Source organism: Solanum dulcamara, chromosome 1 (assembly GCF_947179165.1).
Source record: "Solanum dulcamara chromosome 1, daSolDulc1.2, whole genome shotgun sequence".
In the NCBI taxonomy this organism is placed as follows: Eukaryota; Viridiplantae; Streptophyta; class Magnoliopsida; order Solanales; family Solanaceae; genus Solanum; species Solanum dulcamara.
In genome coordinates this window covers 52990114-53008836 of record NC_077237.1, presented here as the reverse complement: position 1 = coordinate 53008836, position 18723 = coordinate 52990114, and the positions used below count along the sequence as shown (strand labels likewise).

Here is an 18723-nt window from a genome sequence, read left to right as displayed (position 1 = left end):
CCGAGAAAACGATAATAATCAAATGAAGAAGGAGAAAACTTACCTCAATCGAAGATGAAGCTAAGAATTGATGAAGAAATTTGGATAACTGTTTTGGCTGGTCTTCCTTCGAGAAGAGAGATATAATAATAACTGGGGATTAATTACATTAAATATGGTAAGTTTATCCGATTTGGGCCATTTCAGATAATTTTTTTAAATTGTACAGAAAAGTGATAAAAAATTTCACAAATACCTACTATAAGTATCTTAATTATGCTCCTTAGTTATAGTTTGCCTAATTGCGGTCCATAGTTATAGTTTCGTTTGTTATGAATATTTCTGTTTGTATAATTCGCTGTCAATATAAAAACAGGGTAAATATATACAAATTCTGTATTTATACATTTAGAAAATTTTCAGAACTTATACAAATCAAATGTATCAACATGATAATTATATACACGCTAGGGTATTCATATACAAATTTATGATTTATACAATTAGGAAATTTTTGAATTTATACAATTAGGAACCGAATTATACAAATTCTAGATTTATATAATTAGGAGCCGAATTATACAAATTCTGGACGTGGGCCACATATTTATGATTGTAAGTTAGTGGCGAATGATAATTTAATTAAATCATAGCTATGTTAACTAATTAACTAGTACACCTTCGCTTATCCACATAATTTTTCCGAAATCTTATGGGCTATCAGCTTGTGTAATATTTTTTTTTTACATATTATATACAATGTCGGTCAGTTTGGGTATGATTTTATAATATGGGTCAATTTTTAATCATTATTATTTTAGTTGTATTTGTCGAAAGTTTATTAAAAAAATTATCATCTGTTATCGACAATTTTTTTAGCCAAATTTATCACTTTTTTCTGAGAGTATATCTAATTTGATCCTTCAAATACGACTTTTAGCATCTTTCGTTCCTTAAGTTTGCTAAAGTGTACGTCTGGTCAAACTTAACACAATGAACATAATTACTAACGACGACTACCAAAAAAATTACTTAAAACACAAAAACGTTCATCTGACTTTCAACATCTAAAAATTGACCCATTTGATCAGTTTGATAAAAAAAAATCGATCATATTTCTTGCGCAAAAATTGTGTTAATAAAAAATCTACAAAGCTTGGTGGTTTAAATATTTCACAAAAAATATTTATAATATAATCGATTCAAATTGGTAAATTTTATTTAAAATAAATTTTTTTTTTGAGAAACCGTCCCAAAATCGACTTTTTGATCAAATCAAACATTTTAATTAAATCGATCTAGTTAGGTCTATTTGTTTCTCAAATTTTGGCGCAAACAAAGATTGGTCAAGCTTGATGGATTTTTCGATCAGTCCAAAAGTCTATTTTTTTGAAATTTTTTTTGGGGGAGGGGGGATGGGGTGGGATAGGGATAGGGATAGGGTGGGCAATTTTTCTTTTGTTTTTCAAAAAAAAATATATTTTATATTGAATTTTTTTTTGCCCGAGGAAAGGGGCGGGAGAGGATGGATAATTTCTTTTTTCTCTTTTTAAAAATAAATTATTCTTTTTTTTGAGGGGTGTATGAGTGGGACGTGGGGGTGGAGTGAGATGGGGTACAAAGTAAAAAATATTAAATTTCTTCTTTTTATAAAAAAATATTTAAAAAACAATAATAATATAAAGGTGGAGTGGGATGGTAGGAGTTGAGGTATTAACAATTTAGATTTAATTATATATTTTTTGACTTTACGAGATTAAAGTAAGTTACAATCATTTTATTCAAATCATATTTGATTAAATTTATGTTTAATTATATTTTTTATAAAAAAATTATGATCTAATCTATTTTAATTCAACACATATTTAATCCATTTAAATTCAATTCAATTGAGCCAATTTGCCATCTTAGATAGTGTCAATTTGTTTTTAAGTTCATCCTGTCCGCGGAACTAAAGGTGCTCCATTTTAATAAATTTGGCGGATTAAAGATGTCTAATATTATATTTAAAAGATCAAAATGGACCAGCGCTCCCAAATAAATTACAATTTTGACTAAAAACTCTTATCACCGGCGCCTCCTTCAGCCGCCAACATTTTCGGCGGGCAGCCTCTCTCTATCACCGAAACAAACCCAGTCATTTTAACCAATTTTTTTCTCAAAAGAATCGGTTTGAAACTCCTGCAACAGCTCAGGTAATCTTATTTTCCCAAATACATTCTTCTTATTTGTCCTTTCCCTGGCTGTAGATTTTCATGTTCTTGAAATGAGTGAAAAGAAGGTCTAAAAGACTAGAACGGATTAAGAGTTGAATTGGTTTACTGGGTTTTCATGGGAATATTGATTGATTTACTCAGAGACCTGAATTGAGCAGCATGGATATAATTTACCCGAACTGATTTGGGATCAAGCAAATGAGTGCTGTTGTGCTTCCTAAACATGTGGCCGCTGTATTACAATGTCAAAAGAACCCTTTAAGGGCACTAGAAATATTCAATTTAATGAAAAAGGAACATGGGTTTAGCCATAATTTGATTACCTACAAATGTATGGTTGAAAAGCTTAGTTATTATGGAGAGTTCAAGGCAATGGAAGGTGTCATTGAAGAAGCCAGGCAAAAAATTGATAATAGGTTGTTAGAAGGGGTGTACATTACTGCTATTAGAGGTTATGGAAAGAAGGGGAAAGTTCAACAGGCGGTCGATGTGTTTGAGAAGATGGATTTTTTCAATTGTGAGCCGTCTCTTCATTCGTTTAACACAATCATGAATATATTGGTTGAACATGGTTATTTTAAACAAGCCCATAAAGTTTATATGAAAATGCTGGAAAATGGTATTTCTCCTGATGTATATACTTTTACTATTAGGATAAAGTCATTTTGTAGGACAAACCGGCCTCATGTTGCGTTAAGGCTTTTGAATAACATGCTTGATCAAGGATGTGAATTTAATGCAGTCGCATGTTGTACGGTAATTGCTGGATTTTATGATGTGAATTGTCGAGTTGAGGCTTGCGAATTGTTTGATGAAATGCTTAGCCTCAGAATAACTCCTAATGTTACTACGTTTAATAAGCTTATATGTACACTTTGTAAGAAGGGGGACGTCCAAGAAAGTGAAAGGCTTCTTAACAAGATTCTGAAAAGAGGGGTGTTTCCAAATCTGTTTACATGTAATCTCTTACTACAAGGTCTTTCTGTAAATGGCCAGATACATGAAGCTGCTAGGATGTTGGAAGCCTTGAGGAAAGAAGGTTTAAATGCTGATGTAGTCACTTATAACACTCTTATTTGTGGTTTATGCAAACACTCAAAGGTTGCTGAAGCTGAGTCTTACTTGCATCAGATGGTGAACCGTGGGCTCGACCCTGATGCATTCACCTATAACACAATCATTGGCACATATTGCAAATTGGGTATGATACAGAAAGCGGACATAATCCTTAATAATGCAGTTTATAAAGGTTTTGTTCCTGATGTGTTTACTTTCTGCTCCCTTATTTATGGATTATGCCAGGATGGTGACTTCAACAGAGCCAAGAGTTTATTTAATGAAGCCATAGATAAGGGTATGAAGTCTAATGTAATCCTCTATAATACCTTAATTAAGGGAATGTGTCAGCAAGGACATATCTTAGAAGCATTGAAATTGATTACTGAAATCCCTGAGAAAAGTTGCAGGCCTAATACATGGACTTATAATCTGATCATCAATGGGTTGTGCAAGATGGGCTGTGTATCTGATGCTAGTAATATCCTAAATGATGCTGTGACCAAAGGGATCCTTCCTGATATTTTTACCTTCAACACCTTGATTGATGGTTATTGCAAACAGTCAAAATTGGCTGATGCAGTCGAGATTCTAAATACAATGTGGGATCATGATATTGTTCCAGATGTGATAACCTATAACACAATGTTGAATGGACTTTGCAAGCTTAAAACTTCTGATGATGTGATGGAAACCTTCAAAGTCATGGTGGAAAAAGGGTGTGCCCCAAATATAATCACATATAATATGCTCATTGAAAGCCTCTGTAAATCTCGAAAGCTTATGAAAGCTTTAGAATTACTTGAGGATATTCAGAGCAAGGGTCTTATTCCTGATACAGTGAGTTTTGGCACTCTGATAAATGGGTTTTGTGAGAATGAGGATTTGGATGGAGCTTATGAGCTATTCAGAAGAATGAAAAGGCAATATAAATGTTCTCATACTACTGCAACATACAATATATTGATCAGTGCATTTGCTACAAAGCTGAGAATGGACATGGCAGAGAAGCTTTTTCTTGAGATGAATGAATCTGGCTGTCCTCCTGATAACTACACATACCGTTGTATGATAGATGGTTTCTGCAAGGTCGACAATACTGAATTTGGATACAAGTTTTTCCTTGAAAACATGACGAAAGAATTTCTTCCATCAAAAGAAACAGTGGGACGAGTGATCAATTGCCTATGTGTGAAGAACAGGTTACTTGAAGCAGTTGGTATCATTCATCTCATGGTGCAGAAGGGTGTTGTCCCTAATGTGGTCCACACAATTTTTGAAGCAGATAAAAAGCATGTGGCGGCTCCTAAGATTGTTGTGGAAGACTTGCTGAAGAAGAATCATATCACCTATTATGCCTACGAGCTTTTATATGATGGGATAAGAGACAAAAATATTTTGAAGAAATTATCAATGAAGGTTCATCCTATTTAAAGAATTACTTTTTTCTCAAATACTGGAGTACACATTAACACTGCAGCCTCAAAAGGCTTTTGCTTGGATACAAACATTTGTATCAATAATGTACAAATATTTTAGGCGAAGGTGGAACAAGTAAAGTGATTCAACTAGCTATCCAATTAGTAATGAATTGGTAACAGCTAACTGGTAAATGGACCGTGTTACAAGTAAAATTTCTACATGTTAAGGTGCTTTTTGGGTAAGATTGCTAGCTGTTTGGTAAATGAATATTCTTTTGATTCTCTTACTGTTCCCTTTTTCCCTTGTGTGGTCAAAATGTTATTGAAGTGTGTTTGTGATATCTGAAGAAAAAGGCGACACATTTGTTTTTGATAACCTGATCAAAAGGTTGTTATCGTTGAAAGTTGAATATATGAAAAATAAAGAGGAGTAAACTAATTTCGTAGATAATCTATCAGGTGAAATGATTGTGAGTTTGACTGATTTCAGCTGAAAATTGTCTTTTAAAAAATTGTTTGGATAATATCTTCTCAGAGACACTTTTCTAGATTCTTTTTCCGGAATGTCACAAGATAACTTACAGCAAAAATATAGCTATCTAAACACATGTTAGTCTACTTAAGTTCTTCCCGAAAACATTGAGTTTAGTCCGCTTAAGTTCTTCCAGAAAACCTTCAGAAACTTTTCTGGAAGTTTTTCAAAAGGACACCTAACATATTCAGCATGCAACAATGATTGAAAGATGGTGGATTAAGTGAATGAAAATTAATTGTCCCTAATATTTTGGCTTGATGGAGCAAAATGAAAAATTGAGTGATTACTCTGGGCTGCAATGCATGAGAAAGTATGACACGTGATTTTACAATTCGTTGACCTTTTACATTTTATTTTTTTTAAATGCAAAGTAAGAATGCTCAATGGGAAGAAAAATGGGAACACCGGGTAGTGTTTCATCTTTATTCCCAGAGAACCAATTGCACTCACCAACCTTCTGATAGATCACCTGAAAGAAAAAGTGCATGGATAAATAAAACTCTAATCTACTGGATTAAGATTCCGTTTTATTCAGAAGATCAATGAAAGTTAATTTAACTATAAATTTGACATGTAAACGAACTTCTCGCATTGAGATACTAGTTGCACTGATAAGAGGGCTTGCCCACAGCTCAGAAGTCTAGAATAGTTGTTTTAACTTTTTTGCTTCTTTCTTCCACACAGAAAAAACTTGCACCGATATCTTGTTCATGGAAACATTCTACCTTCAGTCACTTGAGCATTGATGGGTTTCAAACTAAGGTAACATTGAGCCACAATTTGTGAGAAGGGAAATAATTAACAATACATGATTGAAACTTTGCAGTTTCAGAGTCATATTACAAGAGCGATATAGCGGTGGCGCCATGAACATGCCATTGGTGCAAAAACAGTGGCATAAATCAGTGACAGTAACTGAAAACATTGGACATGGGAAGAGAGGGTTGGTTTAGTCGCAATGCTTCATGGCTAATTCAATTAAGTTGGTTCAATGCTTAATTGTCCAATGATGTTTCCCAAGTCTCTCCGAGGGACGTCTCCTAGATGCAGCTCTCAGCACTCTTAGGATCAGGTAGTTTAACAACATGATTCTTTCTTCTTCAGCTTTCAAAAATGTAAAACTCAGCTATAAAGAATCTTCTGTTCGCAATGTAGGCTGATAAAAGGGGGGGGGGGGGAGGGGGGAATCCAAGCCTTCTTCTTATATAGATTTGTTGGAAATTTCACTCAACTTTCATAAACATATTGAATTATTTTCATCTGTAAACTGTAAAAAAGACCGAAGATTTGAGAACAATATCAAAGTCATTTCTATAATTAGCTGTTGTAGAGAATCTCATGACGAGTGTTTTATATCACTTTCAGGGGTTTCTTCCTGAAATGTTATATGCATATTCCTCCCTCCACCCCTGGGGATGTAATGAATATATCGTACATATATTGAGAAAGGATGAGAGTAAAAAGCATTTTCTGGTCTGTCTACCAAAAAAATAATAACAATTGTTTGTTTTTTCTGATGTGGCTCATGATTTTCCCTTGTTGATGACTTTTACAGAGGTCTTAGCAGGGATGCTTTTATAGAGATTATACAGCTAACGACCTGAGCTCAGATGTGCATCAAAAAGGTGGGAAAGCTACCTGATCATTATACTGATAACCATTTTTCATTTTACTATAGATAATTTTTTTGGCCATCCCATGGACTGTACTGTTGGTATGTGTTTCCCCAGATATTGTTTTTTCCTTTATCAGGTATCTAGTTATGTAAGCAATAAGTGTCTCATTTTCATCGTCCTCTAGTGGTTTCCTAGGATGCCTGTTTGATCATTGTACTAGTTTGAGAAATAAGTGTTTCAGTACTTTTTTTTTGATGAAGTATTTCAGTACTCGAAAAAAAAGTGTTTGAGTAGATGAATTTTCATGCTTGGTCTAGAAAGTACCCGTACAAACTAAATATAGGTTGCAGGCGTAAATGCTAGGGGTGGCGATGAGATCGGCCAGGCTGAAGTAAACGTGAGTGGAGTTGGCAAGTGAGTTCTTAGGCGGCGCAGGTTGGGGCGGGTGAATTTCAGTTTTTGAAATTAGAAAATGTGGTAAAGATTAACAGGCTTTAGGTATTTTACTCATTTAGTTCTTTTTGTCTCTGAAACCTAATGAAAAGCTTGGTTTTTGGAAATCCCCCAGGCCTTTGGTCTAGTGACGAGTGCAACCCGTGATATATGATATAACCGCGCATCACGAGTTTGAACCTTGCTGCGGACAAAAGCTTGGTATTAACTGGAGAACGGTAGAAGGGTTGGTCCATTACCCACCGAGTTTTGAATCGTCCGGCAGCTGGCCCTGGGGGAACCTATCTTTAAAAATAGCCTCAGTTTTTGGAAAGCCAATATTTGAAGCCATACTGCTGCCAAGTACTATCATTCTCTACTTTCCTCAAAGTCATGCTTGATAATAGAAGTGCTTCCCTTGGTTTATTTTTTTCACGACTTCATTCCTCCGTGTTTTGATTTTTTTATAAGACCAGCTTCTTTGTTCCCTTGTTTCCTCTGGATTAGTTTATGTTTTTTTGTGATTTACTTTAATCTAACTTTGTTTGAACCTAAGTATGTTTCTAGTGGTAGATCTTAGGATTTTCCCTTGTTTCCCTTTGTTCTTTTGCTGCTGAGATTTGACTTTAAATTTGTTTTGATGGGCAGCATGTGTGAGAAAATTGGTGAGGATAAATAGTGCCATGACTGAAATTCATGTGGCATGGATAGTAGAAGTAAATGTGAATATCAAGATTGGAATCTTTTACCACAAAACTGATGAATGGGCAAAGTGTCAGTTAAATATTTGATGTCTCTTCCATAGGATAAACTGCTTTTGAGAATTGTAGTTTTACAAGAAGAAATATCACAGGAATGTCTGTTTGCGGCTGTTTAATAGGTTGTGAATTTTGAAGGTGGTGCATTGCGTAGATTTCACTGTACAGAGCAAGAAAAGCTTGGCTCATTGCATATGGGCTAAAAGGACCTCTTGTTGAGCTATCAAACATAAAATTGACAGTTGAAAATGGTGTGCTCTAGTCAGCTATTTGATATTTCATAAATGTCATATTCTTGTCGAACAATTCCTTTATTGGTTTTTGATAAGTGAATTTCAATTATTTATCGAAGTGCTGTGTGCATTATACAGAAGTCCAAAAGTTCTATCCACTGTTTAATAGCGTAGGGAACTGATAGAATCCTCCATATCCTTCTATTATAACTCACGTACATTATTCACATTACACCAAAAAGACGTAAACTGTAAGCATGTGCACTTCAAACTATTAGGGGTTGTCTATATTTCTTTAAAGCATCTATAGTTTTTTACTACGAATGACTAGTAATGTAGAAAGTGGGACGTTGTTCTAGAGAGCATGAGCCAACTCTCGTTAAGCTATAAATTAACCACCTCTTCTCTTCATACTTCTCAAACTAGTTCCTCTTCATCAGGTGTTTTCGGTCTTCGGTTGCGAACTTGGTCAAAGGTTTGCTTGTTCAACTATGATCACGTTATATATGTTAATGATTTGGCTTTGGTTTGGTCTTCATGTATCACCAACTGAAGAAAATTGGTTGGGGAATTTTCTGTGTATTGATCGATCATTTCACTGAACACGCTTTTTGTATTTATACAAACTGTGTCGAATTCTGTACCAAAATAAAGTGAATAAGAAAATAATTTATACACTTGGCATTTATTAATTGGACTACTTTGTAACAAACTCCAACAACAATTTTGCTCTTCACGACCTTCCTTGTTTTGAGGTGGGGAATCTTCTAGACCTGTACAACTAGTACAAGTAGAATCGGAGGGTTCTCATTTAATCCATCAAATATTTTGAGCTGCAACATGATGTGGCCATCTGTCCTCGATTGTTCACATAAGTGAAAACATTTTGAACTAGACCTTGACATTCCTGCAGATACACAATTCACTTCTTGATCTATGTGTCTGTCCTTTACCTCATCTGCTTATCCGCTTCTTCAAATGATTCCTTTCTTTTATTCATTTTTTCATATTCTTGTATCTCAAAAATCTTATCGTTTTAATACCCCCCTCCCCCCATCCGGCCTTAAATGGGTAAGGTAATTGAGTTTCCTAATAAGATGGTGGTAGATGGTTAGATCTGTAAGACGGGGACCTGAGGAAACATAGAGGTTTGAGGAAGGATCAAGTGGGGAATAAAAAATAGTTAAATGCATGCAATCGAATTCTTGCAAAAGATGTAAAGTAAATTTCCATTGACCAACATTAAAACCATGCGGTTCCCGTAGGATTTCCATTCCCAAGAAATAGTGTAATTCCCCTAGATCCTTAATCATAAAATCAGTATTGAGAAATTGCTTGATAGCTTCAAACTCGGATGGATAATTCCCTATGATGATGATATCATCCACATATACTGCAATGATAGAAATGGACTGCTCTGTTTTCTTCATTAACAGAGATAACCATTTAAAGAAGTTGAATAACCCTTGAAACAGAGAGCTCCAGAAACCTTGGCATATCATTGTTGTGTAGCTTGTTTGAGTCCATACAAAGACTTTCAGTCTACAAACATGATTAGGAGTAGGTGTAAGCAATTTAGTGGAAACTTCATAAACACCTCCTCTTGAAGGTCACCATGAAAAAATGCATTGCTGATATCAAGCTGAAATATGACCATCCCTTCTTAATAGCAACAAGGAGAAGACACCTAATTGTTTTCATTATAACTACATGAAAAAATGTTTCATTGTTGTCCAATCCTTCTCTTTGAATACCTCTTCTAATCACAAATTTGGCCTTAAGCCTTTCAAGAGTGCCATCTGAATGTTGCTTGACCTTGTAAACCCATCTACAAGGCAGAGCCTTTCTACCTAGAGGTAAAAGAACTGCCTCCCATGTGTGATTATCCTCTAGCATAGTATTTTCTTGTTATTGACCTCTTACCAATCAGGATGTAAACAAAACTATTTGTAACTTGTAAGTTTTGTGATGACTGTGATGGATCCTAGTAAGTGTTGATTAGGAAGAGATAATGCATTAAAAGAAAGGTAGAAGGTTAAGAAGATTGAGAAAAATAGACACTGGATACATTTGGGAGACATACATGATTGCAAATGTAATCTTTTAGATAGGCGAGCCTAGTATGCTCTCTGAATGATCTTCTACCTTGTAAAATAGGAAGTTAGGCAAAATAGAATTAGGAACAAAGGGTGAATTGGGTAAACTAGGACAATGAGGAGACGCAGGGGTGGAAGAAGTGGGAAGATTAGGAAAATGAGAAGTAGGTTGTATAGTGACATTAGGTGATGGACATGATGGTGGAGTAGGAAAGATAGGTTGTGAACTGTTGGAAGATGAAGTGAAGGTAAATATTGATTTAAATGAAATGGGCATCCCTGGATACAATGATTCTTTTAGGTTCCAAGTCAAGTAACTTGTCTCCTTTTTGTACTTGTGGATAACCTAGAAAGAGACAAGGTGTTGCTCTAGCATCGAACTTACTCCTGTTCCCCTTTAATGTAGAAGCATAATACATACATCCAAAAATTCATAAATGTTTGTAGTCTGGTACCTTCCCAAAAAGGATATGATAGGGACACTTCATACAGAAAATTAGAGGGCATCTTATTAATCAAGTGTGTAGCAGTTAATACACATTCACCCCAATAGGATATATGAAGTTTTGATTCGAAAAGAAGAGCCCTTTCTATTTTCAGTAAGTGTCTATGTTTACTCTCAACAATTCCATTTTGTTGAGGCGTTTCAACACAAAAAGTTTGGTGTATGATCCCCTGTTATCTTAGAAAATCAGCCTTTTGAATTCCCTTTCCAAATTCCAAGGAATTGTCGGATCTTACATTTTCCACCGTTACATTGAATTGCCTTTCTATCATTTGTAAGAAATCCTTAAAAACTAAGCAAGCGTTACTTTTAATAGTTAATAAGAAGGTCCAAGTTCCCCTACTAAAATCATTCACAATAGTGGAAAATACTTGTACCATGTAACACCCTAAAAGTTTCTATGTCCAAATCAGATCTCGAAAGGTTCAGAAAATTCTAGTCTGCAGAATTTTTTCTGTTTTATGGAAACCATCTATAGACCATAAAAGGAACTACAGATTGTAGATGGGAACCATAGACCAACATCAGAAACTATTAAAATTGTCTGAGATTTATGGATGCCTCCTACGGTTAGTAAATGAAACAATGGATAGTAGATGAAGTTCGTACATCGAATTTCTAAAATAGAAAAATCTCCCCTGAGTTTTACGAGGAAGGTTTACGGGTTTTAAAACCCTTTATGGATCATAGATGACTTCATAGATCAAACTCCTGAAAACCGGTTTTAGCTTGATTCTTATGGACCAAAAGCTTTCGGAGCACCCTCATGTCTCTTAAACTACTTGCAACAATAGGTTGCCTTCATGGCTTAGCTAGTTGATCCACATATACATATGTACATGACCCGACAACGGGGTAGAGTCTTCCCTGGGCAAATAGATTCCCCTTTTCATCATTGTATGGGGAGATAACGAGATTCTATGTTATAACTCGCATGGTCTTATTATCGGTTATGGTTCCTATCCCACATATATATATGAATATTATGTTATTTCATGATCTTCAACTACCTCTTTTAAATGCTTTGATCATTATGGTATTCCTCATGTCTTTACTTATCTTCTTTATTATGTATTATTGTTCATCATTGCATCTCATGATTTTTATTGAATGTCATGTTGTAAGACCCCGCAAGCAGGGAAGATGGAACCAAGGAGAAAATTCTCAAAATTTTGAACTGACCCATGTGAACGAGTCACTCTACGACTTGTAGAGCTTTCTACGGCTCATCAAGGTGAGTCGTAGAAGTGACCCCTCGAGCAAAATGAAATGTTTCCCTCAGGAGATTTTCTACGAGTCGTCGTCCTGTTGTCGAGTCATAGGAACCCCTCGTAAACCAGATTACAGAGGCCTTGCTTAGAGATTCCTTAAGGCCAAATCTACAACTTGCCAGGACGGATCGTATAAGTTATTACTAGTCGTAAGAATGACTCATGACAAAAATTTAGAGACTCTCCAATTGTAGATTTTTTGGAGCATGCAGGACGAGCCCAAAGAACGTGTCACGCCCCGGGGGGGGTACCCTAGACGTAACCGGCACCCGAAGGCCATTTCTGACCTCCGAGCGAACCACTTGGTACAGTCACTCATTCATTCAAGCACATTCTCTTAGCGGAAAACTCAATTAAAGAAAATACTATTCATAATATAAGGGTCGAAGGCCAAGCAATTACAATCAAAGAAGACAATAGCATAAGACTCCTCAAAATCACAACTCGACCTCTCCACACTCCAGTCTATGAAGCCTCTATTCAAGTCTAAGAGGTGCCAATGACAAGCCCATGGTTACCGACAATCCCAATAAAGAAAAGACAATCAAAAAAAAAACTGTGCAAGAGGGCCCAATATCCTCCGGGAACTAGGAGGACTCACCGACTAGCTGGGAGTGAAAGTGGATCTTCAACGGAGCGTCGGTTGATGATCTCTAGTACCTGTCTCTGCATCATGAAACGATGCAGGCCAAATGGCGTCAGTACATGGAATGTACGAGTATGTAAGATGGCCGAATACAACGAACATCAAGGAAGAATCAATCAACTCGGGAACTCAACTCAAAAGGGATGACAACTCAATCAAATGTCCTAAGTCTAAAGAAGGATATAATTTAGATGGGACCAATCATATACAAATCAACTCAATCCGACTCAGAGTACTATCAACACCTATTTGGGAGTTTCTCTTAACCGACAACCATCACTTATGAGCCAGTGAAAGTACAACAAACCGACGTTGTTGCCGCGTCCGTTCATACCTTGCCAGGGCATGAACGAATCAACAAATTATTGATCCAATCCAACCAGTTCCTATAATGTCAGGACAAATCTCTCGGGGAAGCATCCGACTTTAACGGTTCCATCCCCCCCTACGTTTGGCGACGCAGTTATTGGGTTCGAGTATGGACTATACTCTTGCCCAATTCGGTGCTCGATACTTCTCCCAAGACTCAATGCTCATAAAACTCCATCCAATCAACTCAATCAAATCACATCGACAAGTCTCATTACAACCTTGTCAACTCATCAACTCTATCACAATCAAATCTCTTTCAAGCATATTATTTGCTCAATCTCAATCATATCTTCAAAACTTTAAATCGACATTCTTATAAAAGGCAACATTTTTAAGAAATAATATACTTTATCAAATCTACATAATTAAGAAGATCAATAAAACATATTTAGCAACTCATTTCTTCATCATCTCATACTCTCATAAGGGCTCATTTTAGGAACCTCTTAGCTCAACAACATTGGCACATAAATAATTAAATAAAACAGAGACAAAACTCATTCAAATATGTACCATACCAAGAAACTCCATTTTCATGAATATCTAACCTCAAAACAAGAATAGGGAACATGGGTGGTCTCAACCCATGTTTTGGATAGCCTTACATACCTTAGTGAGGATTTGAAGAAAACCTTGCGGTTGGGTCTTCAATGGGAGCTTGAGGTCTTGAAGCTCTTGGACTCCTTTTTGGTTGGAAATGGAGAAGAAGAGAAGAGAGTGGAGCTAGGGCTTTTGTTTAGAGAGAGAGTGGGGGCTGAAAAAAAATGACCCCAAATACACAAGGCTTGTGTATATATAATTTGGGAAATTTCCCAAATTGCCCTTCCTCCAAATTCTGAAAATTAGGCAAAAACGCCCTTGGCGCGATAGTGGCGCGTCGCGCCCTTACATCGTCAAGGCCAATTACGCCTAAAACCTGCACAACTTTTAGTGGCGCTCGCGCCAGGGACCAAACTACTGAGGCATGTTTCTGGCGCGATAGTGGCGCGTCGCGCCCTTACAGCGCCAAGCCTATTGTTCTAAATTCTGGGAATTTGGCCTGAAAAACCCTGCACACTTTTAGTGGCACATCGCGCCAAGGACCAAACTACTGAGGCATGTTTCTGGCGCGATAGTGGCACGTCGCGCCCTTACAGCGCCAAGGCCATTTCCCTAGCAGTTGTAACCCAGGCCAAAATGAAATCCCTGTCGTGCTAGTTCGTCTTCGGATCGTCATATCTTTTGACTCCGAACTCCAAAATTTACGTTCTTGGTGGCGTTGGAAAGAAGACTCAACGACCTTTAATTTGATAGGTCGTGGGCCACCCAGATTGATGTCTTTCAAATGATAGGGTCATTAAAGGTCGACCCTTACATGAACTCATCCTAAACTTAGCCACGACGGATCTTTTGGACTTAGCTCGGTCCTAGGGGTCCCCAATGACCCCCACATCACCTCCAACGCTCACATATTTCTCAGAGACTCATCTTAACTCAGGCACATACTTCGAAATAAATACGATGGGCCCCACACGTGTATAAAGAAGGCCCAAATCTTAGGAAATATTTTGAGGGGTGTTACAGAACGACCCGTAGATGCTTTGACGGGTCTAAACATGACCCGTTCCTAAACTTCAAAGAGTCGATTTTGGCACTTTTATCAGACCTGCAGAATGAGTCGTCTAATCATTCCTTAGACAGCCCGTAGAAGGTGATCTGTAGGATCAAAATTCAAAGTTTAATGAGGGGAAATTGTGTCTTTTTCAAAGTTTGATTCTATGAATCTAGACACGTTTATGGACAAGTTCAAAGTATATAAATATTCAATTCTTCAAATTCCCCTCCTATTCAATTCATTCTCTCAAAATTTCCCAAGGCAAGAACTCTCAAAGTCCCTCAAGGTTTCTCTCCAAATTCAAGCTAGGGTTTCCAGATTTCTTCAAAGGTTCTTCTTCAATTCTTAGTGAATCCAAGCAAGGTATGTGGGGATTGATTCATGGGACCTTTCACCCATGAAGTCCCAAAGATTTCTCAAGTTTTCATTAAATTTTCAAATGATTATGAACCCTAGTTTAGATGAATTGCATTAGGCCGATTAAATTCCGTTTTAAAATTTTCTCAATGATCATTATGTGCATGTTCTCATATGAATTGCATGATTTTAAGTTGAATTATGAATGTCCATGCATAAAGCTATTCTCAAGCTATAATTATGAGTTAAAGATGATTTTATGAGTTGATCATGAGTTAAATAATTTTCAACTGAAGTTTTATTAGTTAAAGATGAGATTACGGTTTTAGATGAAAGTATAATGATGATCAAAGATGTTATTATGGTATGATAAGTACAATTCTCATACAAATATGTTTTCAAGATGGTGATAAGGACAATTCTCACTAAAGTTATGAATTCCTTGATAATATACTCTAGTAAGTGCGCCCCAACTCACTTTGATCTCCCGATAAATCTCCTTATTTCATTTGCGTTTAAGAAAAATTTGCAATGATAATATCTTCAAAAAAAAGATTTTAGTGTTAATATACTTTTCATTTGTAGTTTTGCTAGAATGTTATTATACTTAAAGATTAATACTCTTTCAAAGAAATCAAAATTTTTCATAAACAATTTAACCTCCTCTATGAATATATAATACAAGCTAAACACCAATGAAATCAAGAAAATAAAGACAAAAGGTAATTATAGGTGGTGCTATTTTGGACTCCAATAACAACTGAATATTTGATTTTGTGGGTGGTTTTCAAGGTGGCACACTACTATTTGTTTTTTTTTACCCGCATTTTGAAGGATTTATAGTGTTTCCACACTTCCCCTCCAATATGACTCGAACCCACACTACTATTGAAATTAGAGGCAATTGCATTACTGCATAGACTCTATCTTGCTCAATACTATAATATCACTGCATAGACTCTATCTTGCTCAGTACTATAATATCCGTCAACTTTATATTAAATAAATAATTCACGCTAAACGAGACATTTTGGCAACATACCTCACTTGATTTCTTCTTTATTCAGCACTACAATTTTTGCCTCAAGTGCGAAGGCAGAAGGGAAATTTCAATGAATTCCGCGAATTTTAGGTGGAATGAGAATTGTATTGATTTTTCACTCAAAAGCCTGTTCTTTATTTTTTCTGCAGTATGCAACATAATACGAGCTTTCAGCACTTCATGGATCTTTTCAAAGACTTGCAAGTGAAGTCACATGAATTTGTGTTTTGATACTAATCTGGACAAAGAACAAAGGCCAAACACAAATTTATAGCTTTACCTGATTATTTGCTTCAATCAACTCTTTCAGAATATTTTTCCTTAAATTTTGAGAACTCAACTTCCAAAGCTGCGTTTCTAAGTTTCACTTCTCTGTTTGAGCAGCCTGTAAAGAATGGAGTAATAATATGAGAAGATTGTCTCCTTAATAAATCAAATTTAATCACATTTAACAAATAGCTTAAGTTCTGCACCTTTTTATCACACAACAATCTAAATTTATCACAATCACAAGCAGCCATTTCTATATTTTGCTTCTCAAAAGTCAAGTTATCTTTCAAATCATCCAATTCTTTTTGCATCTCTGATTCTTGATTTTGCTTTCCATGTAAATCTTCCTTCAACTGCTCATCAATACAAAGATCATAAGCTTGAAGAAAATGTGTATCTAAAATACATTTCTTACATATTATATCTGTCTATTGTATTTAAAATGATAGATGGATACATAATAGGTAGAGCTAGGTGTCATATATATTTCACCAGAGACTATTGATAGAAGGAGATGAAAAATCTATTGTAATATAGCAAGTCATCTATGTTAACATAAAATAACAATTTCTATTTTCATATTACCGGCAACATATACTATATACGTTTAAAATTCCAATTCTAACTTTGCATAAATAATTACTCGATAAATCATTTTGTTGGTTTTAACAAGCATATCTTAGAGGTTTAACCAGCACAAGATGAGATGCTCTAACGAACTGACAACATATTTTTTGTAATCAATTAGCAATAACTAACGGTAGCACCAGCTCAATATGTAATAATAACACTAATGCCTATCAGATGTAGTCTCCCTTGTATACGCAGGCTACACTAATACTTATCCAAACAAAAGTTGCACAAATACCTACTAAATACTCCTAGTCATGAACTTTACTAAAAAAAATAAAAGAAAATTTAATTACCCAGTTGTCATTCATTAGACTTGGGAAAGTTGTCTTATTTGAACTAGTTAAATTTGTAACGATACAAAAATTGAAGCAGGAAGGTCATTCTGTTAAATATGATACAACTAAATAAATTAGTATGTCGATACAGGGAGGATAGAACAAGGAAGAGGCGAAGATGTACAATGAGAGTGAAAAAACCTGAAGCAATAATGTAGCATTTACTCGTTTAGCGATGTATAATATAAATAAATACCTTAGAGTTCTGCAAATGAGATACTAATTCCATTACACTCTTTTAAAATAATTTTTAGTCGCACGCTAAACGAACTTTCATTACTTCTCGATTTTTTTGCTCCTTTTCAAGTTGTTTTTTAATTTCCATAACTTGCTTTCTATGCTCTCTCATTTACGCCGTTGTTTTTCTACTTTCTTTTGTTGAGCTTGAAGTTGCTCTTGATCATTTTTACATATCCTAGTTGTTGGCTTAATTTCGAGTCCTTGATCAAGAATGCACTTTGATTTTTCTCCCATCATGTGTACAAATACAACATTAATAATAGGATCAACATCAGTACACTCTTCAATCTCTTGATTTTTTTCAGCAACAAAATCTTTCACTTTATCCTACAAAAAAGGTTATATTGTTAAACAACAAGTGGACAAAGTTGGATTACCACTTACAATTAACTTTCTTTTTGTGTGGGTCCCACCCACTATATTTTGCTCCTTCTTATGACTATAAATATTGCCAGATTTTGGCAATAAGAATACACAGCAAGTTAATTTCTTCTCTTCCTCTTCTGTTCTCCTTTCTCCTCTTTAGTTTCTCCGCTTTATTTTGTTGAATTAAGATATTTTATAACACGTTATCAGCACGAAACTCTAATTTTTCAGAAAATTAACTTCTATATCAGGTATATCTATTAAAGAAATTTAATTTTTAAGTTGTCTTTGTTACTTTCAAATTAATTTTCATCATGTCAAACTTGTCAAAATTGGAATTTGTGGCACTTGATATTTCTGGCAAAAATTATTTGTCATGGGTACTTGATGCTGAAATTCACCTTACCGCTAAGGGTCTTGGTGATGCAATAATTGAAGGAAATACAACATCAAATCAGGATAAAGCAAAGGCTATGATTTTCCTTCGTCATCATTTAGATGAAAGCCTGAAAATAGAATACTTAACAGTGAAAGATCCACTTGAATTGTGGAAAGACTTAAAAGGGAGGTATGACCACCTCAGGGCAACGGTATTGCCAAAGGCTCGTTATGAGTGGATGCACTTACGTTTTCAAGACTTTAAAACTGTTATTGAATATAATTCTGCTGTATTTAGAATAACTTCCCAATTAAAATTATGTGGGGAAACTATAAATGATGAGGACGTGTTAGAAAAGGCACTAACAACTT

General features: G+C 35.5%; 1 protein-coding gene across 4 annotated transcripts; it reads left to right on the top strand.

The window, feature by feature from the left end:
* The first annotated feature begins 1978 nt into the window (after positions 1-1978).
* LOC129885468 (putative pentatricopeptide repeat-containing protein At1g74580) lies at positions 1979-8310 on the top strand. Of its 4 annotated transcripts, none has more exons than XM_055959859.1 (4): positions 1979-4670; positions 6034-6279; positions 6763-6832; positions 7904-8310. In XM_055959859.1, the coding sequence occupies exons 1-2, from the start codon at positions 2394-2396 to the stop codon at positions 6061-6063; spliced, it is 2307 nt and encodes a 768-aa protein (XP_055815834.1). In that variant the 5' UTR covers positions 1979-2393; the 3' UTR covers positions 6064-6279; positions 6763-6832; positions 7904-8310. The 4 variants fall into 4 exon arrangements, with proteins under 4 accessions (XP_055815834.1, XP_055815911.1, XP_055815763.1 ...); XM_055959936.1 differs by lacking the exon at positions 7904-8310 and adding an exon at positions 7392-7820 and having other exon boundaries at positions 1979-5969; XM_055959788.1 differs by lacking the exon at positions 7904-8310 and adding an exon at positions 7392-7770.
* Positions 8311-18723: the final 10413 nt, after the last annotated feature.

Excerpts from the sequence above, each read along its gene's own strand:
- LOC129885468 (XM_055959859.1), top strand. The coding sequence starts at position 2,394 with ATGAGTGCTGTTGTGCTTCCTAAACATGTGGCCGCTGTATTACAATGT. Across the intron at positions 4,671-6,033 it reads TGAAGAAATTATCAATGAAG|TTTCAGAGTCATATTACAAG; the intron begins GTTCATCCTATT and ends GAAACTTTGCAG.